Genomic DNA, 18,385 nt, shown 5'->3' on the forward strand with positions numbered 1-18,385 from the left:
TCACCGAGCACCCCCATTCCCTTTCCTTCTTCTTTCACTTCGTGGTTCTTCATCAGGCGGTTATAGCTGGGACATATAATTCATTCGGACTCATTAATCGGTGTGTGTGCGAATTGTTGCTTTGTTTTGTTTTTTTTGTGTCTCAAATCGTTATATTGAGCTCTATTGCGAGCGCGCGTTCTGAGCACATGAAATGCAAGGTATCCCGAGACGCCCAGTTTGTGCATGTAAACCCTTCTCACGCCGAATGCCACCACCTCCGATTTTACCGCCGATTCATTTTCTTAGTTCTTCTTAGAAACCTCTGCGATCTGCAGGTCTGTAGTTGAAAAATACAATGTTAGCTTTCCATCAATTCTCTCGTGCTTCGATACCTCAATGCCGTCGAATTGGATTTAGGAGGGAGTAAAAGAGATCGGGGGGGCGCATACTAGGAGGAAGGGACTGCTTAAGCTTCTCGGCCTTGTCGTTGTCCTTCAGCACCAGGGTGTAGAGGTGCTTCTGGCATCGGACCTTGAACTTGATGTTGTGGGCCTTCTTGTTCTTCTTGATCCGCGCGGCTGAAAGAAAGCAAGTTAGTTATTGAAGTTCCTTTTTCTTTTTCCCATCTTGTCGCTTCGTTTTCGAATATCGTTGAGATTATATTCCTCCTCCGGGGCGGCCTTTCGGCTGGCTGCATCGAAAATACGTACACGAAGCGTCCTTGCGACGGCAGATCTCGATGAACTGGAGAAAGAAGGAAGTTAGTACATTGTTGATAAAAAAAATAATCGTTTCTTTCTCAATAGAAATCCTCACCTTCTTGATATCAGCGACCTCCTTAGGCATTTTGGCGGTATTTGATCGGCTCTGTGAGACGGGGTTCGTGGGCAAACAGAGAGTACGAAATTTACGATTGGAGATAGCACGGCTGGATTTTTGGCAACAAATTGTTTTTGTGCGCCCGCTTCGCGGGGGGGTGGAACGCACAGACCAACAGACGCACTAGCCACAGATTTAGCTGTGGCTGAGGCTAGTGATTGTGGCTGGTGACTGTGGCGACGAGCGTGCGTGTTGCCGACGGTCTAAGTGGCTTTCGCTGTGAAGGACAAGAATCAAGGACACATTCCATCACTGCGAAGTGGCTAAGTAAGGCAGATTTGCATCTTGCCTCTTCTCTCAGCGATATATAAATACCAGAGATTTTTTCGACGAACCTCAATTTTGCAAGTTAATAACAGGCTCCGTGTGTGGTCCAGACTTCTTCATCATTGCACAATGTCTACTCCACTCGATAAGGCGATGAGGTCCAAGGTGAGCCAAGCGCTACAATACCTAATGATAGGCGCTCATCGAGCCTCATTTTCTAACAAGATATAGAATTTACTACTTGGTATGTCCATGATTAAATTACATCCTGGCTTCTTTCCATCTTTAGTTTAACAGCAAACAAAGGCTTCGGAGCTGTCGTGACCGCAGCAGCAGCGTGGACCATCTTTGGCGGCGACATTTTTCCCGCTCAGGATGATCCCAAAGGCGATCCAGAAACCTGGACCCGAGAGGAGATGCGAAGATGGCTAAAGGCCGTAAGATTTCCTATCTCTTCTACTAAAAAAAAAAAAAAAATAATCATGAAATGTCAGGCTAACCTGGTCGCCTGTTTCTAGAGAAACCTCTTCCCGCATAAGAAGGATACCCGGGAGGAGCTGCTCGCAAGGGTGCTGGCGAACATGAGACATCCTAGGACATGATACTTTTGCTTGATACCCTTCACTTATGTTTCTTTTATCGATGGTTTTTCTTTTTATTGATTTAACGGTGCATGCAATAAATGATGCTTGTATTTTATTGAGAAAAAGGCGAAGTCTCCGGAAGGATACTCCAACTATAAATATGCCCTGACTACCAACCTAAGTACGCTCAGTACATGATATATACTCATCCCTATTAATGAATACCTGGCTTGACTCTAGTTCTCCTAAATTTGATATAGAAAGCACCCCTTTTAAAATCGACAAGCGCATAACTTGACCAGTCATATAACGATATCCCCAGCGCCTACATCTACCATAATCATCTTAATAACATCTGCGAACAACTCATTACGCCACTTTCTATACTATTATTCCCACTTGAACTCACTCAACCTCGCAAACTTGTCATCCAGCTGCCTCCTGGCAGCCGACGTGATGCCCCTCTCCGGGTTCGCCATCTGTTCGCTATAGCAGAGCTCAATCAAAGCCCTGAGCTCGTCATACGAGAAGCTGTTGGGATCAATGGAAAGCGTTCCCATCCCATGCCTATCCTTGTACTCTCTTGCCTTCTCAATGATGGCATCTGGACCCCGTTCGAAGAGTGAGAAATAGCTAGCGGCCTTTGCCAGGTCGGTTCCGTCTTCGACGTTTTTGAGGTTCTGCTGAAGAACGAGAATGTTCAGCTGCATGCGCTGACATCCCTTGTCGTTCATGGGAGACGCTAGAGTAGCATTCTTAACCAAGTAAGTGTTGATCAGGATGCCAAGCCCAGTGCGTATGAACAAAACTTCCTTTTCTCTCAAGAATTGCACAATTGTCTCGTCCAAAACAATCAGCTCTTGGTTGAGACTGATGATTTGGGGATCTGGCTCTCTCACGTCCTGCTCCAGGATATATGGCGCCAAGTCTGGCGACAGAGTGTTTCGCAGCCCATAAATCACCCGACAACGCACTTCCATGTGCAAGGTTAATAAAGCAGTTGCAGCCAGCTCTTCAAAAGACGACACAATGTTGTCAAAGTTTCTACCAAGATTTATTAGCGAACGGCGTCGAATATTTAGATGGTATTATCACGAATAACTTACTGAGCTGATTCTTCTGTGAGAGGAAGCTGCACTTGATTCTGGTTTGTAGCCTTGCTAGGATCACTCAACGCCCACCGCTGTCCTGATTGGCGTGGGAGATGCTGCCGTGACGAATCCGTCTCATGCGCTGTTATATGCCTCAAGCTCTGAATCTTCGCAGCCAGCCACCTCATGCTGTTGTATAAAAGGCACAAGGATGAGATTGTGTCTCGGTCCTGGATAACGTCATTTGCCGCTAGTCGCTGGACGTTGGTCTTCTGAATTAGAAGCTGAACCTCTTCCTGCATCAAGCTGCCATCCAGCTCGTCGGAAAGCTGCTTTGCGATTTCGTTCACTTTCCCAGATTGCACAGAAAAGCGGGCCGATGCTCGCAGGTTGTTCGAGTCAGAGGGTTGATCGTGTCTCTTAGTCACGAGTGATTGGAACCAGCTAAAGCAGCGGTCATAATATCTCATCATCTGAGTGACGATGAGAGAGCTCAAAGCTTGATCCGGAGGAATAGTGCCAAGCATTCGGCAGAATGCTGTAACCACTTGGAAGAACGCGGTGGTTCCCTTAAAGATCGGTCGCTGAGAGCATTGACTCCACGCAGGATCTTGGGAAAAGGAGTCGGCCTCACCAAAAACGGTGTCAGTCAGCTTTCCAAGAGTCTCATCCAGCTGCGGCTGGAATACATTGACCAAGAAATTATCAAGGAAGCTGGTTAGCGTGCTCGTAGCCAGATCAGAACCAGGAGGAACGATATTTTTGAGCCGCTGTAGGAAGATGAGAGTCGGCGGTAAGAGCAGACTCATATTGAAAACGCTTGGCTCAACCAAGGACTTGGAAGGACCCGATGCCTGCCGACTTGCACCATACACAGCGCTTCGTCTTGAACCGGCGTCATCAGCAGCTGACTTGTTCCTCTTGCTATCGGAGCCCTGTTTGCGAGAGCCGCCCGTCAGGCCGGGAACGGTAGCTTGAATGATAGTCTCGAGCGCATCGTATTCTGTAGTGACTTCAGTGGATTTGGAATCCGTCTCTGAGAATTTGAATAGGTGTTCTCGCATGCCGTCTTTGCCACTAGCACCAACTCCTGGTGTAGGAGAATCGAATTGGTAGACATCAGCATCTGTTGTTACATAGTTGTGCAGAAGGGACCGTATCTCATTTTGGTAGAGATTCCAAAGCTCCTTGAAACTGCCAAGCAGAGCAATGTTATTGCCAGAGCCTTCGCGGCGGATAAGAGCCTTGATGGACTCATGAAAAACACGCTGCCCTTCTCCGATAGCCTCGAATTTGCCGTAGAGTGTCCAAAGAAGATCATAAATAACGTCTGCTCGCATCTGGATTTCTCTGGGGCTGTATATCTGAACTCCGTCCAGCTTCCCAATAGCAGCTCGAAACGAAGTTGGGTGCCGCTGCTCAACCTCATTGTTGGTCTCATTAACGACACTGAACAGTTCAACAGGCAATCTGTTCTTCAACGTTTCTACAGCATTCTGTAGTCTTCCCAGTTTGTTCAATGCCTCGACCAATAGAGTCACGTAATAAAACGTGTCCGCCTCTGGGTTTTTCATGGGATCTTCTATCACTGGCCTCTCAAAGTCAATTGAGTCTAGGATCAAATAGAAAGGGGTGACGGGGTTCTCTTCGTTGTGGTTCCCCTCGTTGGCTCCGCCTCGGTTCTTAGCCAAGCTCGACCATCTCTGTTGACAGTACGGAGATTTGAGATAAAGGTGTTCGTGTAGTTCTTCCACCAGAATATCCATGAGAACAGTTTCCTGATTTGCGAGGTAGCTTCTCAGATCACTCAAGGCTCCAATATTATCTAGCTCGGGCTTTCTCAGTCTTCGCAGCGCATTTTGCAACACCTCGACCGCCGTCAAGAATCGTTTCTCGGAGATACGGGCCTCTAGTTGATCGGGAACTGCTCGAAGGTCGTCCAGTTCGTTTAGCGTTTGTAAAAGGTCATCGTAAGCTTTCGACTCCTCGGAGAGAATCTTCAGTCCTGGATCTGTAGCGCACAAGCTCGTTTTTGACAATGACAACGACTCCTTTAGCGCTCGGACTCGCTTCTGGGAGACCTGAATGCTGCTTTGGATCTTGTGGAATGTACCGATCGAACTGTTGAAGCCCTGATGGTGCTCGTGTACGATGTTTTTCAGCGAGTCCTGAAGGTACGTGTGCGTCGTCTGGAACCTGCGGTAGTCGTGAGCGCGACCAACCGAGCTGTTATCCAGCAGCTGGAGCGCCAGCTGGACAGGCACGCAGTCCTCCCGGCACAGAGACGGCCATTCGCCCCTGATGTGTTCCAAGACCTGAGTAATCTGTCTCTCGGCGCTCGTCTCCTGGGCGCGCGGCCGCGACGGCATGTTGCGGAGGCTCTGTGATGACGGTGGCTGGATGTTGTACCGGTCTATTCTGTTCCTACTGTCGCCAAACGGGTCGTAGTCGTCATTCGACCGCCCAAAGTTGCCGTAGCCGTCGCCATTGCGCATCGAGCTGCCGTAGCCGTTGGACATGATGGGCCGTAGAGGATTGTCACCAGAGGGGCCGGCTACGAGAGATCATTGTCGTCGGTACTGGGGAAAAGGGAAAATCGATACGCTCGGGGTCTGTATTTGGGAGACTCCTCGCTATGATTTTGGTCCAGCAGGGAGATATTTCGAGATGCGATATTGGTGCTTCGGTGCTTGTTCAAGGTGTTGAGCCTATGTCTGGTCTCTATAATGCTGGCTGGCACTGGCTGGGTTGATGCTGACGCACAGACCACTGTGGCAGCTAGAGCCACAAGCCCCGCCAAGCTTCAGGCCAATGTTCGCTGTAGAAGAAAGTTGTCACTCCTACTAGGCTATAGGTCTATATTAGGAATTTCTCTGCAATAGTCCAAAATGTTTCTCAGCGCGTTATTACTATTTTCTTAGATAATGTCCACTTATTTGATCATCATCTTTGCGCGCCGCTTTAGAGACAAAGCAAGACCAACTTGTCGATGGCTTCCTCATATGTACAAATCATATCTAGCCGACTTCATGTTCAAAGGCTTCGAAAATGGTATCAATCCGTATTATTAAAAGTTAACTAACTTACAATTCCCAGGCTGTGCTTTTAAACATGGCCAACGAATACCAAACCTCATCCACTGAAAACCGATGAGCGCCCATCAACTTCGGACTGCTCAAATTAAGCCGTCCTTCTGCGGCGCTCAACCTCATAGAGTCTCTTGTCCACCGCGAGTAAAGCCTTGGCAAGACTCCTTACACCGTCTGCAATAATCTGCGGCCGCTCCCAAGCCAACAGCCCCTGCTTCCCCTGTATTCGACCAGTCCAGACTACATCGTAATGCTGCTTGCCCCAGTTCGGACATACGTAGGAGAATGGCGAGAGCGAATCAGTCTTCTGCATCGAGTCGGGGCCATTCTGACTGGCCCCATCGTCGGTTAAGAATACCGTAATGGCAGCCTTAACTCTATGTGACGGCTTCAGCTCCGCCTCTTCCTTGGCTAAGATATGATTCTCCGCCCATAATCGCAATGCTCCCTCTGGACCCGGGAGCCACGTCAACTTGGCGATCGTGACGAGCTCCGTGGCAGTAAACTCCTTCTCTGACCCCAGAGCCCTGATTAGAGTCAGGAAGAACACCAGCAGTCCAGTTGGAGAATCACAAAGCGCATAAGTGAGCGTATTAGGGTCATATGCGCTAAATGCCCCAATGGTAGTCATATCGCTGCCCTTCTTCTTTGCCTTTTCCCGATCACTTGCCCGAAGCGATGCTATGTCCTCTTTTGAATAGCCCAGTATCCCAGCCTTTAGAGACTTTGCCACAGTCAATTTCAGCCACTCGACGGGATTCTTCCGCGCCTCGGGCGCTTTCCATGGCGGCGATACCAAATGAACGCCCAGGCACGAGTCTGGGTAACTAGCAGCCAAGTGGTTGATGATTTTCCAGTCAATGCTGCCATTGGGAGTAACAGATGATCCAGAATTACTCGCAATGTAGTATTTGTATCCTAGTTGCTTCATGAGGGTGTTAAGCATCTCAGCCGTTTTGGAAACTGTATGCACACTATTGGGCAGAGGATCGCTGAAGCCCAGCCCAGGAAGAGACGGCATGACAAAGTGAAAGGGCTGATCGACGTCTGGGTCATTGGGATTGGCGAAGATGTCGGTGATGTGCCGAAAGGACAAGTTGGTAAATGGGAATGGAGGAATGAGGAGCAGAGGCACAGGGTTGGGATGGCGCGACCGCGCATGGATGAAGTGCATCCGCGTCGGGCCTTCAGTGGCAGAAGTCTGGATGCTGATTCTGAACTGGGGAACCGCCTCATTGATTTCACTCTCATGTTCCTTCCAGGCAAAGTGCTCAAGCCTAGCGACTTTCCATTAATTGCTACGTTCCCCAACTTCAAAACTTCAAAAGCTGGAGGCTACTGCGCGCGTCGCGCATACTTACCAAAAGTCAATGAGCGGCTCCAGCGTGGGCTTCGGATTCCACCACGCCTTGGAGTTCGCGTCGGGAGCCTCGCGAGGCAGCCGAGCTAGTTCCAGCTTCTGCCGAGTCAATTCAAGGTATTTGCTCGAGGCCTGCGCGAGGAGACAAGGAGATGGTTAGTAAGGACCCGAGCTCAGATCTGAGCAGCCCGTATGAGGCTTTCCAAGTCTCACGTGAATCTTGTATTCTTTGATCTCTCCATCAGCAGCAGGAGTTGTCGGCTCGGCGGATTGAGTGGGTTGTGACATGATGGCGAGGGAAAAGGACGATGTCCTCAGCGCGCCGGGAGCTCGTGGATGGTGTTAGTTGAGAGTCGCATTCATCGCATCGGCCGCATGTGAGCAGAGACAGCACGGTATTTGTATGCTGGAGGCCAGAGGCTAGAGGCTCGCGAACAGTCGCTAGACGAGGTTGCAAAGGAAAGGGAAGCTCGTAAACGCAAAACGCATTGTTTGTCTCAGCCGCATACACCAGCAACAAGACACGGCAAAACAGGTTAGCTGTAGCTGGTCTGGACCGTCGTTCAGGTCGCGGTAAAAACGGCGGCTAGGTAGCGCTAACGGGCTGCCAGCTTCTTGTGGCCTGGCCCCTCACTAAAACGGGCTTCATCCCACGCTGTTCGGCTGCCTCGTCTCGATTCCGGCTGGACTGGGAGCTCGAGCTGCCAACTGCTAATACGATGGGGAGCGCCCTCTTAGTGGCAATTGCCGATCCATGCGCGGGATCATCTCCCGACGTGAAGACTACGGCGCAGTTTGTGCTCCTAGCGTGGCTTCTCATCCAGGGACCAAACCGCTCGTTTCAGCTCTTGTTCTCCGTCATGTCGCATTCACAAAATTCCATTGTAAGCCCCATTAATCAATGCACATTTCAATTCCCTCCATGCCAGCAGCTCCAAGGGCTAAAGTAACGGGACTCATATAGAGGCGTGGATGACGTCGCAGCCCCAGTCTCCTACCCAGTCTCCTATATGCAGGTATGTACTAAGGTACTATGCATATTGCCTTTCAATATTAATTTCTCTCAAATACGTACATTGTACACCCATCTGGGGTAAAGCCATGGGGGACGCACGGCCCAACCATCACACACAGCCGCCAAATATTGATGCCCATCGTAATCAGTCGTACAAATACGTTGTATGCCTTCGTTTCCTAGCATCCCCTCCCATGCCCGTCAGGTGTCGACGATTGCGGATATTAACACGAGGCCCTCCCAGCCACGTCAAGTTGTCTGATTGGCCCAGTAGCGCTGTAACGGAGGGAATACTAGCCAAAAGCTGATGTGCTACTTTCCTCTTTTCTCGCCGAGCACACGCAGGGATATGCTCATCCAGGGGGCGTGATTGGGCCAAGCGGCGCCTCGCACGGAGCAGGATGAGATTTGCTGGGGATGCCAAGCAAGAGCAGCTCGTCATGGTATCTATTTGTACAATGCCATTGAAACCTCGCGCTTGACAACTCGTGGCTCATTCCTGACGTTGTATTTCCCATAGTAGAAATAATGTAATAAAGCGATAGAAGCATATCATCATGGACCACCCCTGTTGGGGGCAGGATTTGAAGGTGCTGCGCCGCCGCGAAGGTTGATTTGGCCAATTCGCGAGACGATATTGCTTCCGACAGCATCCACAGCCCCTCTGGGTGAGGTCAGAGTGGGACCTGCCGCCGCCGTCTCCTGGACTCGGAAGAGCTTGATAGAAGTACCGTTCCATATCCCCATGGTACCCTTTGCAATCTGCATCTCGCTGGCAAAGATGACCCCCCAGAGCAGCGATTCGTACCATCCAAGTGCCAATTGAGACCACTCAAACGACTGAACCCGGACGGGAGACGGCTCTAAACCAACGAATTCCATCTTTTGAAGCCGACGCAGAGTCTCGGGTGTCGCATCTCGAGCGGATACTTGCCGTGGCAGAAGGCTCGTGGCCTGTTGAATAATGGACAGAACGGTATGAAGAGGTAATTCAGGCAGCCAACTGTCGATCCATGGTGCTGTCGGCTCAAAGTTACCCCCGTACGCCTGGCTTGCAGTGGAGTATGCCCCCAGGCTTGTTGAGCTATTCTGCCGAGAGAAAGATTGGATGTTAGCTGGCATTTTCCCTCGTGCCTTCTCTGACATTCCTCGCATCTGTACAGGTACCGCGTCTTCGACATTGGTTGTAGAGGACGCCTGAGATGGATTTTCGCTAGCGGTTGACGCTGCTGGGGTTGGCTGAGGCTCTTCCTCGCTGTCGTCATTGTCGGCGTCGGCGTCATCGTCGTCGTCGTCGTCTCCAATGGCGAATGCGCTATCTTCGGGGGTCTCTTCCAACGACTGGGTCCTGGATAAAGCATTGGTCGGACTGCGTAGACTATCCACAGAACTTCGTCGAGATCCATCATCAAAGGGCCCGACATGACCTCCAGAGTCTTTCCTCCTCCTGTTGATCTTCTCAATCTCCTCTTGCCCGCTTTCTAATGTGAATGTCCTGAGTGCCTCAATGCGCTTCTTGTTTTTAAGAATGGCTAATACTAGCTCGGGATTCTCACGGTATTTGTTTTCAATTATTGAGTTGATGGAATCCAGGAGAGAGTGTAGAAGGCCATGGTTGGTCTCATTGGCAAGCAAAAATGATGGCGACGACATTGATGAAAATAAATGCATGAGCTGAGAACTGCTGGAGGTACTCAGGCCCTCGATGTGTGGAGCTATGTTGTTAATTATTGCCAAGAGGGCGGGATAGACGGGAGCAAAGTTGCTTTGGCTTGTAGTAATTAAGGTGTAGATTGAGTGCAAAAGGAAATCGGCATAGGTGCCCTTAAACCCGTTAATCCTTATGCTTGCGGGAAGGCTCTCCTGGCCTTCGAATGACTTGTTGAGGTGAGAACCAAAGCTTTGTTCCACGCTCAACGTCTGCAAGAGAAAAACGCACATGCGCACCACGCCCTGTTTGGAAGGCTCATTTTTGTACTCCAAAGCATAGAACAGGGCTAACACAACAAAGTCGTGCGCTCTATCAGTGTCGATAATGAAGGACCGAAATCGTTTGTTGCATTGAGTCAGCTCCCAGAAAAGCATTAGAACCTCTGGAGCTAGATTCGAAGAAGGTTGAGAGGTAGGAAGATAGGAACTTTTCTCCTGAAGTGGTTGATTGAGTATCCGCGTCATCCCATCGACTATGAACTGGAAGTCTTGGGGGCGATGTATTCTGCCGAGGAAATGACGATAGTAGTTCTTGTGGGAGGTTGAAGAAGCGTCTTCAGGTATTGGGTATATGAGCATGGCCAATAGGGTGTGAATGGAGTAGGTCACAAGCACCTGCTTGGTGTCCTTGAAAACCAAACTATTATATGGTACGCGCCAACTTGCTGGATTGTATTTCAACGTCTAGAGGTGGAATTGTTAGCTCCGATATCTTTCTGAAGACAGAAAACGAGGCACTCACGGTGTTTAGAAGAGAACAGAGCACTGAAAGCACTATTTGCTTGTCGGAAGATGTGCAGAGGTAAGTCAGAGTCCGAACTCCCCTCTGCGGAAGCACCGCTGGGGTCGTGTACATGCTTTGACCAGCAAAAGTCATAATTAGCCTGAGGATTTCGCATCGGTTGCTTTCAAATTCCTTGGTCGTTGCGAGAGCCGTATTGCATCCAACCCCGCTCTGCCATATGGCATACGAAACCTTGGACTGCCCATCTGGCTGGCGAGGCAGTGTGAAATCCGAGAAGAACAGGAGGTCGATCAACGTATCCAACAACTCTTCTGCTAGAGGCCTCAGTTCTTCATGCTTTTCCGCTGCGGGCCGTGGCGCCTCTTTCCCGTCCTGAGCTTCATCAAACAGCACTTCAGCTGCATTTGAAGTTCGACCCTTTGTCTTTCGCGGGGTCCAAAAGAATCGCTCTTCCCATGATCCCAAACTTTCTTTCTCATACAAGTATGGAAGTATTCGGGTCAAGACTCTGATGCAGTTTAGAATATCTCCTTCGGGAGCGCTCTCGACGTCTGGAAAGGATGGATGGTGACGTAAATTGAAGATCCGCGTTGTCAGGGCAATAACCAGGGTTTCGATGTTTTCTAGGGCATTGTCACGGGTTCGGCGAATATCGTTGGGCGAGAAGAGGCTAAACACATCTTCAGACGACTCGGGAAGTTCCCAGAACTATAACCCCATCAGCTTCTGGGCGGCATTTGAGATCAAGGACATCACGCACTGAGGTCCAATACGGGTCATGCGCCGCAATGTTCCGCTCCTCTGATAGTCTGAATATCCCCTGCTTGAATCCTATCTTGGAGTCGCTGGCACCCATATCTGCAGCTCAAGGACTCGAGCCCTGCTGACTGTTTTCGTAAAACGTACCAACCGACTGGAGCTTCTTGAGATCCGCGATGAAGCTGTCGCAGGGGAGTTCGTCATCAGCGCCAGCACCACAAAGCGGATTACGTGTGGCGCATGCAAACGGCAAGCTGCCGCCCGCTAAGCAGTGACATGAGGGCCTGGCTCTTCCGCTGTATTGCCGAGAGCACCAGCATCTTCTATCGATAAGCAAAACTCTATGATGTACCCTTGTACTTGAGCTATTGAACTTCATGGTTTGCCAGGGATATACTCAATCCAATAAACCAACTCCATGCTATTTTTATAACAGCATGTCGTCGTCTCATAATTTGAGATGATTCAGCCATTTCTTCGTGCCAGACCACTGGCCCAACGTGCTACCCTCTGGGCCCTCCGCCAGCCACAACCTCTGATTAAGACCAGTTTAAAATCTTTCACAACCACCCAAGTGGTAGATGGCAAAGCAGGACGAAGTAGAGCCAGGGCAAAGCGCCGACAGAGCCCTTTAAGAACTAAATCTCGCAAAGACTCTTCGGAGAAACCAAAAAGTAAAAAGCCAGCGAAAAATAAGCAGCCCAGCTCTGCTGAGCCTGGAAAGTTTGCTTTGGGTGAAAATGGAGCCCCGAAAGACAAGGGAGAATCCCATAATGCAGTAATACCGCCATCCGCAGGCTTATGGACCTCATTAAAATCCCGCCTTCAAGCCTCAAGCCCATCTTCAAACCCAAGGAAAAGGCTGGAAAATGACGTTGAAAGAACAGAGCATGAACAGGAAATTGAGGATGATTTGATCGCTCGTTTAGCTGAGGAACCAGCGGCCCCCGAAAAATTACCTCCTGGCAAGACTTCCTTAGCTAAAAAACTAGCAAAGGGGAAAAAGGCGAAAGGCAAATCGAATTTGGATGTCAAAACTATAAGGCCCCAGCATCTGAAGCTGTGTCCAGTTGAAGAGGACGCCTTGCTACCAGTGCCGCAACTCTCACATAACCTTGACCGAGTATTGTTCAACCCAGGAGTCTACCACATGCAGGATGACCGATCTCGCGTTTTCAATTTTGATCCATATCTGGCTTCCATCATGCCGGTGAAGGAGTTCGATTTCGATGCACTAAGGAGCTATGTCACCTCTTCCAAAGACGTAAAGTTGAGACAGCTCAGTGCTGCTCACGGCATGAAATACTGCGGCTCAACGTCAAGCATGACTTCGATTTTATCTCATTTTCACTATCTCCTCTCAGCCTGGAGAAAACCTAATTTTGCGTATTTATCACGATCACTAGAGCCGGAATCTTACAACTTTACCGCTATAAGCCGTGGCCCTGCCGCCGCTTTCGCGCACTTCAATGATGGAGTCTATGCATTTGACTCTGACAAAGAATACGATACCGAAAATATTCTGAGCTCGCTTGGAAAATCCATGGAAAAGCTCCTGACGTTGCCAAAAGAGGAGTTTGAAAAATATAGGAGATCGCGGTCTCATCAGCTGACAGAGGAAGAAAGAAACGCAGAGGACTCGTTCCACTATACTACGTTGGGAGACTTCATGATGCGATCACAGCTAGATGCCTATGATCCCAGGCTTCCTGGTTCCGGTATGTTCGACCTGAAAACACGAGCAGTTGTTGCCGTTAGAATGGACGTCCGGGGATACGAGAAAGGGGCAGGATACGAGATTCGGAACCGATTCGGTCAGTGGGAGTCTTTTGAGCGCGAGTATTACGACATGGTTCGAACCGTGTTTTTGAAATACTCCCTGCAGGTGCGAATGGGCCGCATGGATGGCATCTTCGTCGCATATCACAACACACAGCGAATATTTGGTTTCCAGTACATCAGCTTGGATGAAATGGATGTGGCTCTTCATGGAACTAACGATCGCCGAGTCGGCGACCAAGAGTTCAAAATCAGCGTCACACTGTTGAATGAGCTCATGGATAGAGCTACCAAGCGTTTCCCAGGACGAACGCTTCGACTGCATGTAGAGACTCGCCCAACAAAGGTGCCTCTTACTTACTTCTTTGTTGAGCCGGTAACGGAGGAAGAAATGACGAAAACTCAGGAAGCTGACAAATCAACTGTTGATGAATTGGAGCGTGCCATTAACAAGGCAGAAGCCGAAGAAGGATCCGAACACATGGGAGAAAATGCACAGGCCGAATCATCACTGCCGTTCAATGAGGAGGTGGAGCAGCTTTCTGACAATCTTTCTTACCAAGATGCTCAGAACGAGGCTGCCTGGAATGATATGATGATCAAGGTTGAAGAAACAGTGGAAGATGATTCCCTGGGAATAGGATCAGTTAGGGAAGCGGTCCAGGAGGCTCTCGAGCAAAGCGGAATACTCAAAGACAAGACTGAGCTTGAAATCGAGCAGTATTTGGATGCTATGGTGGCATCCCTGACGGCACATTCTTCTAAAATTAAGGAGCTACGAGACAGATCTGACGATCCAGGAGATGTCACAGGGCCACTTCGCAAACACGACACGGAGGATGGTCTTGGTGCCGATGAGCCATCAGACGGGGAGAGACGTGAAACTTCAGGGTCCAACTTTGATACAGCAGACTCAGAGATACAAAAGGTTTCCTTAACAGATTTGATCCTGAAAGCCACAGAGGGTATTGACAACAAGGCGCAAAATCTAAAGACATTTCAACGAATGTTTGCCGATCTAACTACAAGGGCCAAAGAAGATGATGAAGAAGCCATTGGTGATGAACAAGAGGCATCTGCCAAGGACGAAAGTCCGAACGAAGATGAGCTTGCCGAAGAAGAAGAGGGCGACGAGAGTGATGCCGCAGAAAATACGGAAGGCCCTGGACGGCCGCAACGGGAACTCTTTGGCATGTTTGTCACTATTCGCAACCAAGTGAATGGCGAGCACGTTGAGCGACCAACAAACGTCAGAAAAGAAGACGATTTCGACTGGTCGGTTCAATACAACATTACGGAGCTGCCCGATACAAGGGCACGCAATATCTATGCGAAACTCAAGCAGCGGCGAAAGAAGGTACTTGCGCCTACGCCTTCAGAAAACTGGGACTGGTACAAGATGTTTCAAGGAAAACTACCGGCACTGGCCAAGAAGGGCGAAATCTTTAGAGAGATGCGTACTCAGCAGGAAGCGGACAGCCCGATGCATGTTGCATGGGAACGAGGAGCTGTGTCTCGCGAGAACTTCCAACCACCGGAGAAATGATGGGAGGATGGTGGTGGCTGTGAATTGGCGGAGAGCCTACTCTTACTGTATAACATGTTTACAGAAGGACTACTTGTATCATTACTTGGACACTCGGAATATATCAAAATCAAGTGGCGGGCAACGTTTGTAAGTATTGTATATGGATGGATGTCTGTACGATTTGGCGACGAATTTGTGTATAATATACTCGCGCACTTTTGGACACTACTTTGACTGTTGATGGTGATGTTAGTCGCTCATGGTATAAATCCTTTGGCAGAGCTATGGAGACTGAAGTCTTGGATATCCAGCCGCTGGATTTGTGATGACGGCTTTAAGCGGCTGGCCGCTATTAGTCAATACATGACCATTTCACAACCAAAACGGCAGCCAAGACAACAATCAAAACAGCCACCAAACCAACAACCAAAACAGTAAACGCCAAACAAAAGATCGTTACAGGAAGCAAATGTAGCGCTTATGCAACAAGCTCGACCGTTTGGGCAAGGTTAGGCGCTGCAGAATGAACAAGCCGTTTAAGTCTCTTCACATGTAAGGAATATTGAAGTCTCGGCCGATGTCACAGCAAGCCCCTCATCCATCGTTTTAACCCACAGTAGGCTAGCAGCATGGATGACTTCCTGAGTTGGTGACCGAGAGCATGTAAAGAAACGTGGGCTTTTTCTTTGTTCGGTTATAAGAGGAGAGAAGCCGAGAACAATGCATAATTTCGCGCAGGTGATTGTAATGGGCTTTGGTACTGGCTAACAAAAATTATACGTTGTAGTATTGGTGATATATTGACTCGTGATTTATGCAAGAAACTTTGCAGTCATTTGACACGCCTTTTTTAGAACAGGATGTTGTCAGTGATTTCAACAGCGCTGTTAGTATGGAAGATGGCTTATGTACTCGACTTTCTCACTTCTACATACCATCCATAGTTAAGAATCGCCCTCATTGTAAGTTAGATGTGCTCTTCAAGCTGTTTCTAAGTTGCGCATCCTCTCGCTGCCGTCTTGGCACGGCAACTACCTAGTATACTATAGTCGCCCATCATAAGTTCCGGAAACGAAAGGAGACGGCCACCGGATCTTATTGTCATCGCATAAGCTTTCCCCAACCAGCATCAGCCGCCAAACTATTCTTCCCCGCCCCCATGCTCTGCCGAACAGCACCAGAAAGCCCCCGAAGCCGCACATCTTTTCCTCTAATTAGCTGGTCCGTCTTGATGCATGTGTAGGGCCTCGCCTCTGATTGGATCTCGATCCCGGACCGTCGCTTTTGAACGGCTTCAGGGGAGGGTGGCTTTGCGGGCATGTTACTGGAGGGTGCTTCGGCCTTGGTATTCATTCAGCGTGGTATCGCGGATGGAACCAGACGAAGTTCGGAAGGTCATCCGCCTCGATGCGCATTGCTGATCAAGCTGGTGGAAGCTCCGTGTGAACTAAACGTTCCTTGTGAAGACTCCAATACTCGTATACTCGAGTGGAGAGGTTTGTGCCGCACCGGCTGAATTAATGTAGGTGGTGTAAGTGGGCGGGCGTCTGGTAGATGTAATGTGATGTAGGCACCTATACGCAAACTTATATATACACGATGAAGGCCCCTGCCAAGCGTCTGGTTCCTGGTCCCTGCAGATCATCTTTCTACGGCCAGGCCTGGAATTCGTGATTGACCATGCGTCCCAGTTCGACGCTTACACTATTGGCCCTGGGCTCTGTTGCCTGGGGCGCGATTTCTCTTGAACACAGCAGCCTTTCTCCTCGTGATGTTGAGGACTTCAAGAGGGCAATCGAGGCAAGAAGCTTGGTAGACGATATTTGGAACGACATTAAGAATGCCGCCACCTGCACGGCTTGCCAGGTCAGCATATACTATTCACAACCATATGTGCGTGTGTATAACTGAGTTCTAACACGATTCTAGGGCATTCTTGTTCTCCTTATGGGTGTTGCTGAGTTGGGCAACAGCGCATTTGTCGATATAGCCACGGGTCTTTGCGAACTTGCCAAGGTTAATAGCCGTCACACTTCATGTCTTATGTCTCTTCATTCATGGCTAACATGAGACTGTAGGTCGAAGATACCGACGTCTGTGTTGGGACTATCGCACTCGAGGGACCTATCATCGCTAACTCTCTTCGAAAAATGGATCTCGGCTCAGAGACAGCACAACTCTTTTGTGAATCATTCCTTGGACTATGTGCTGAGCCAACTGTTCCTCAATGGAATGTTCCCTTTCCCTCTCCAAAGCCGTCTACTGGCCGCCCTGCGCCGAGTGGCAAGACGCCTCTCAAAGTGGTTCACTATTCGGATATCCATGTTGACCCTCTTTACGTGTCGGGCTCAAGCACAAATTGCACAAAGCCGATTTGCTGCAGGTGAGCTGTTCTTCCCGCAATAACAAGTTACAAAACTCTGACGAGGTGACAATGGATAAGACCTTATACAGCCGCCGACGAGCCTGGCTCATCGACATCACCTGCAGGCCCAAATGGAGACCACAATTGCGATGCTCCCGTGAGCTTAGAGACAAGCCTGTATCAAGCTATTCAAGACCTTGTGCCAGACGCGGCTTTTACGCTCTTCACTGGTGATATCGTCGACCATGCCGTCTGGAACACTTCACAGGCTTACAACGAACAGACAAGTTGGTCTCCCACTCACTCCAAGTCCGTTCATGCCTTTTACTGCAGGCTAACGTGATTGTGTACACAGTTACTAATGCCTACACATCCATGAGCCAGTATCTTGGCCTCGTTTACGGCACTGCCGGCAATCATGAACCCAGCCCCGTCAATGCTTTCCCCGTTTCGTCCATCAGTAACTCGTCTCAGTGGGTGTACGATCTTCTGTCTGACGAATGGAGTCGCTGGGTTGGACCTTCAGAAAAGGCCGATATTGAAAACTTTGGCGCCTATTCCACCAAATACCCCAACGGCAACCTGAGAGTCATATCTCTAAACACAAACTTCTACTATCGCATGAACTTTTGGCTGTACCAGGAGACGATGGAACAGGACCCCGATGGCCAAATTGCATGGCTTGTCAGTGAGCTGGACGCTGCAGAGAAGGCGGGCGAGAGGGTCTACATCATCGGACACATGCCCCTGGGCGTGGGTGACGCATTCCACGCGGGGTCAAACTACATCGACCAGGTTGTCAACCGCTACTCGTCGACCATCGCTGCCATGTTCTTCGGCCACACTCACGTCGACCACTTTGAGATCAGCTACTCAAACTACAGCAGCCAGGACGCCGCACACGCGAGCATGATGTCCTACATCTGTCCCTCGCTGACGCCCACCTCGGGCATGCCCTCGTTCCGCGTCTACGACGTCGACCCCGAGACCTTTGCCGTCCTGGACACAACAACCTACATCGCCGACATGACCAACGCCGCCTTCCAAACCACAGGCCCGGTGTGGACAAAATACTATTCCGCCAAGGAGACATACGGCTCCAAGCTCAGCCCTCCCTTGACGGACCCGGCCGCCGAGCTAACGCCCGCCTTCTGGCACAACGTGACGGCCCTTTTCCAGTCAGATCCAAACACGTTCAACCAGTACATTGCGTACAAGAGCCGTGGCTGGAA

At 49.7% G+C, this 18,385-nt stretch overlaps 5 protein-coding genes across 5 annotated transcripts; 2 read left to right on the forward strand and 3 right to left on the reverse strand.

Moving 5' to 3' along the window:
- Positions 1-284: 284 nt before the first annotated feature.
- TGAM01_v204363 (hypothetical protein) lies at positions 285-828 on the reverse strand (the record flags this gene model as incomplete). Its single annotated transcript, XM_018808279.1, has 4 exons — positions 285-319; positions 432-560; positions 693-726; positions 799-828. The coding sequence occupies 4 exons, from the start codon at positions 826-828 to the stop codon at positions 285-287; spliced, it is 228 nt and encodes a 75-aa protein (XP_018658550.1).
- A 429-nt stretch (positions 829-1,257) lies between these two features.
- On the forward strand, positions 1,258-1,730 carry TGAM01_v204365 (hypothetical protein; the record flags this gene model as incomplete). Its single annotated transcript, XM_024549410.1, has 4 exons — positions 1,258-1,293; positions 1,360-1,372; positions 1,435-1,565; positions 1,647-1,730. 4 exons carry the CDS (start codon positions 1,258-1,260, stop codon positions 1,728-1,730), a joined length of 264 nt encoding a protein of 87 aa, XP_024405874.1.
- A 371-nt stretch (positions 1,731-2,101) lies between these two features.
- Positions 2,102-5,322, reverse strand: TGAM01_v204366 (exocyst complex component sec8; the record flags this gene model as incomplete). The annotated part of the gene is made up of 2 exons (XM_018808280.1): positions 2,102-2,756; positions 2,819-5,322. 2 exons carry the CDS (start codon positions 5,320-5,322, stop codon positions 2,102-2,104), a joined length of 3,159 nt encoding a protein of 1,052 aa, XP_018658551.1.
- Positions 5,323-8,822: 3,500 nt separating this feature from the next.
- On the reverse strand, positions 8,823-11,578 carry TGAM01_v204367 (hypothetical protein; the record flags this gene model as incomplete). Its single annotated transcript, XM_018808282.1, has 3 exons — positions 8,823-10,661; positions 10,720-11,430; positions 11,483-11,578. 3 exons carry the CDS (start codon positions 11,576-11,578, stop codon positions 8,823-8,825), a joined length of 2,646 nt encoding a protein of 881 aa, XP_018658553.1.
- A 363-nt stretch (positions 11,579-11,941) lies between these two features.
- TGAM01_v204368 (hypothetical protein) lies at positions 11,942-14,806 on the forward strand (the record flags this gene model as incomplete). The annotated part of the gene is made up of 1 exon (XM_018808283.1): positions 11,942-14,806. One exon carries the CDS (start codon positions 11,942-11,944, stop codon positions 14,804-14,806), a length of 2,865 nt encoding a protein of 954 aa, XP_018658554.1.
- Between the last annotated feature and the right edge of the window lie 3,579 nt (positions 14,807-18,385).

This window comes from Trichoderma gamsii (assembly GCF_001481775.2).
Source record: "Trichoderma gamsii strain T6085 chromosome Unknown Scaffold_12.2, whole genome shotgun sequence".
Classification (NCBI taxonomy): domain Eukaryota; kingdom Fungi; phylum Ascomycota; class Sordariomycetes; order Hypocreales; family Hypocreaceae; genus Trichoderma; species Trichoderma gamsii.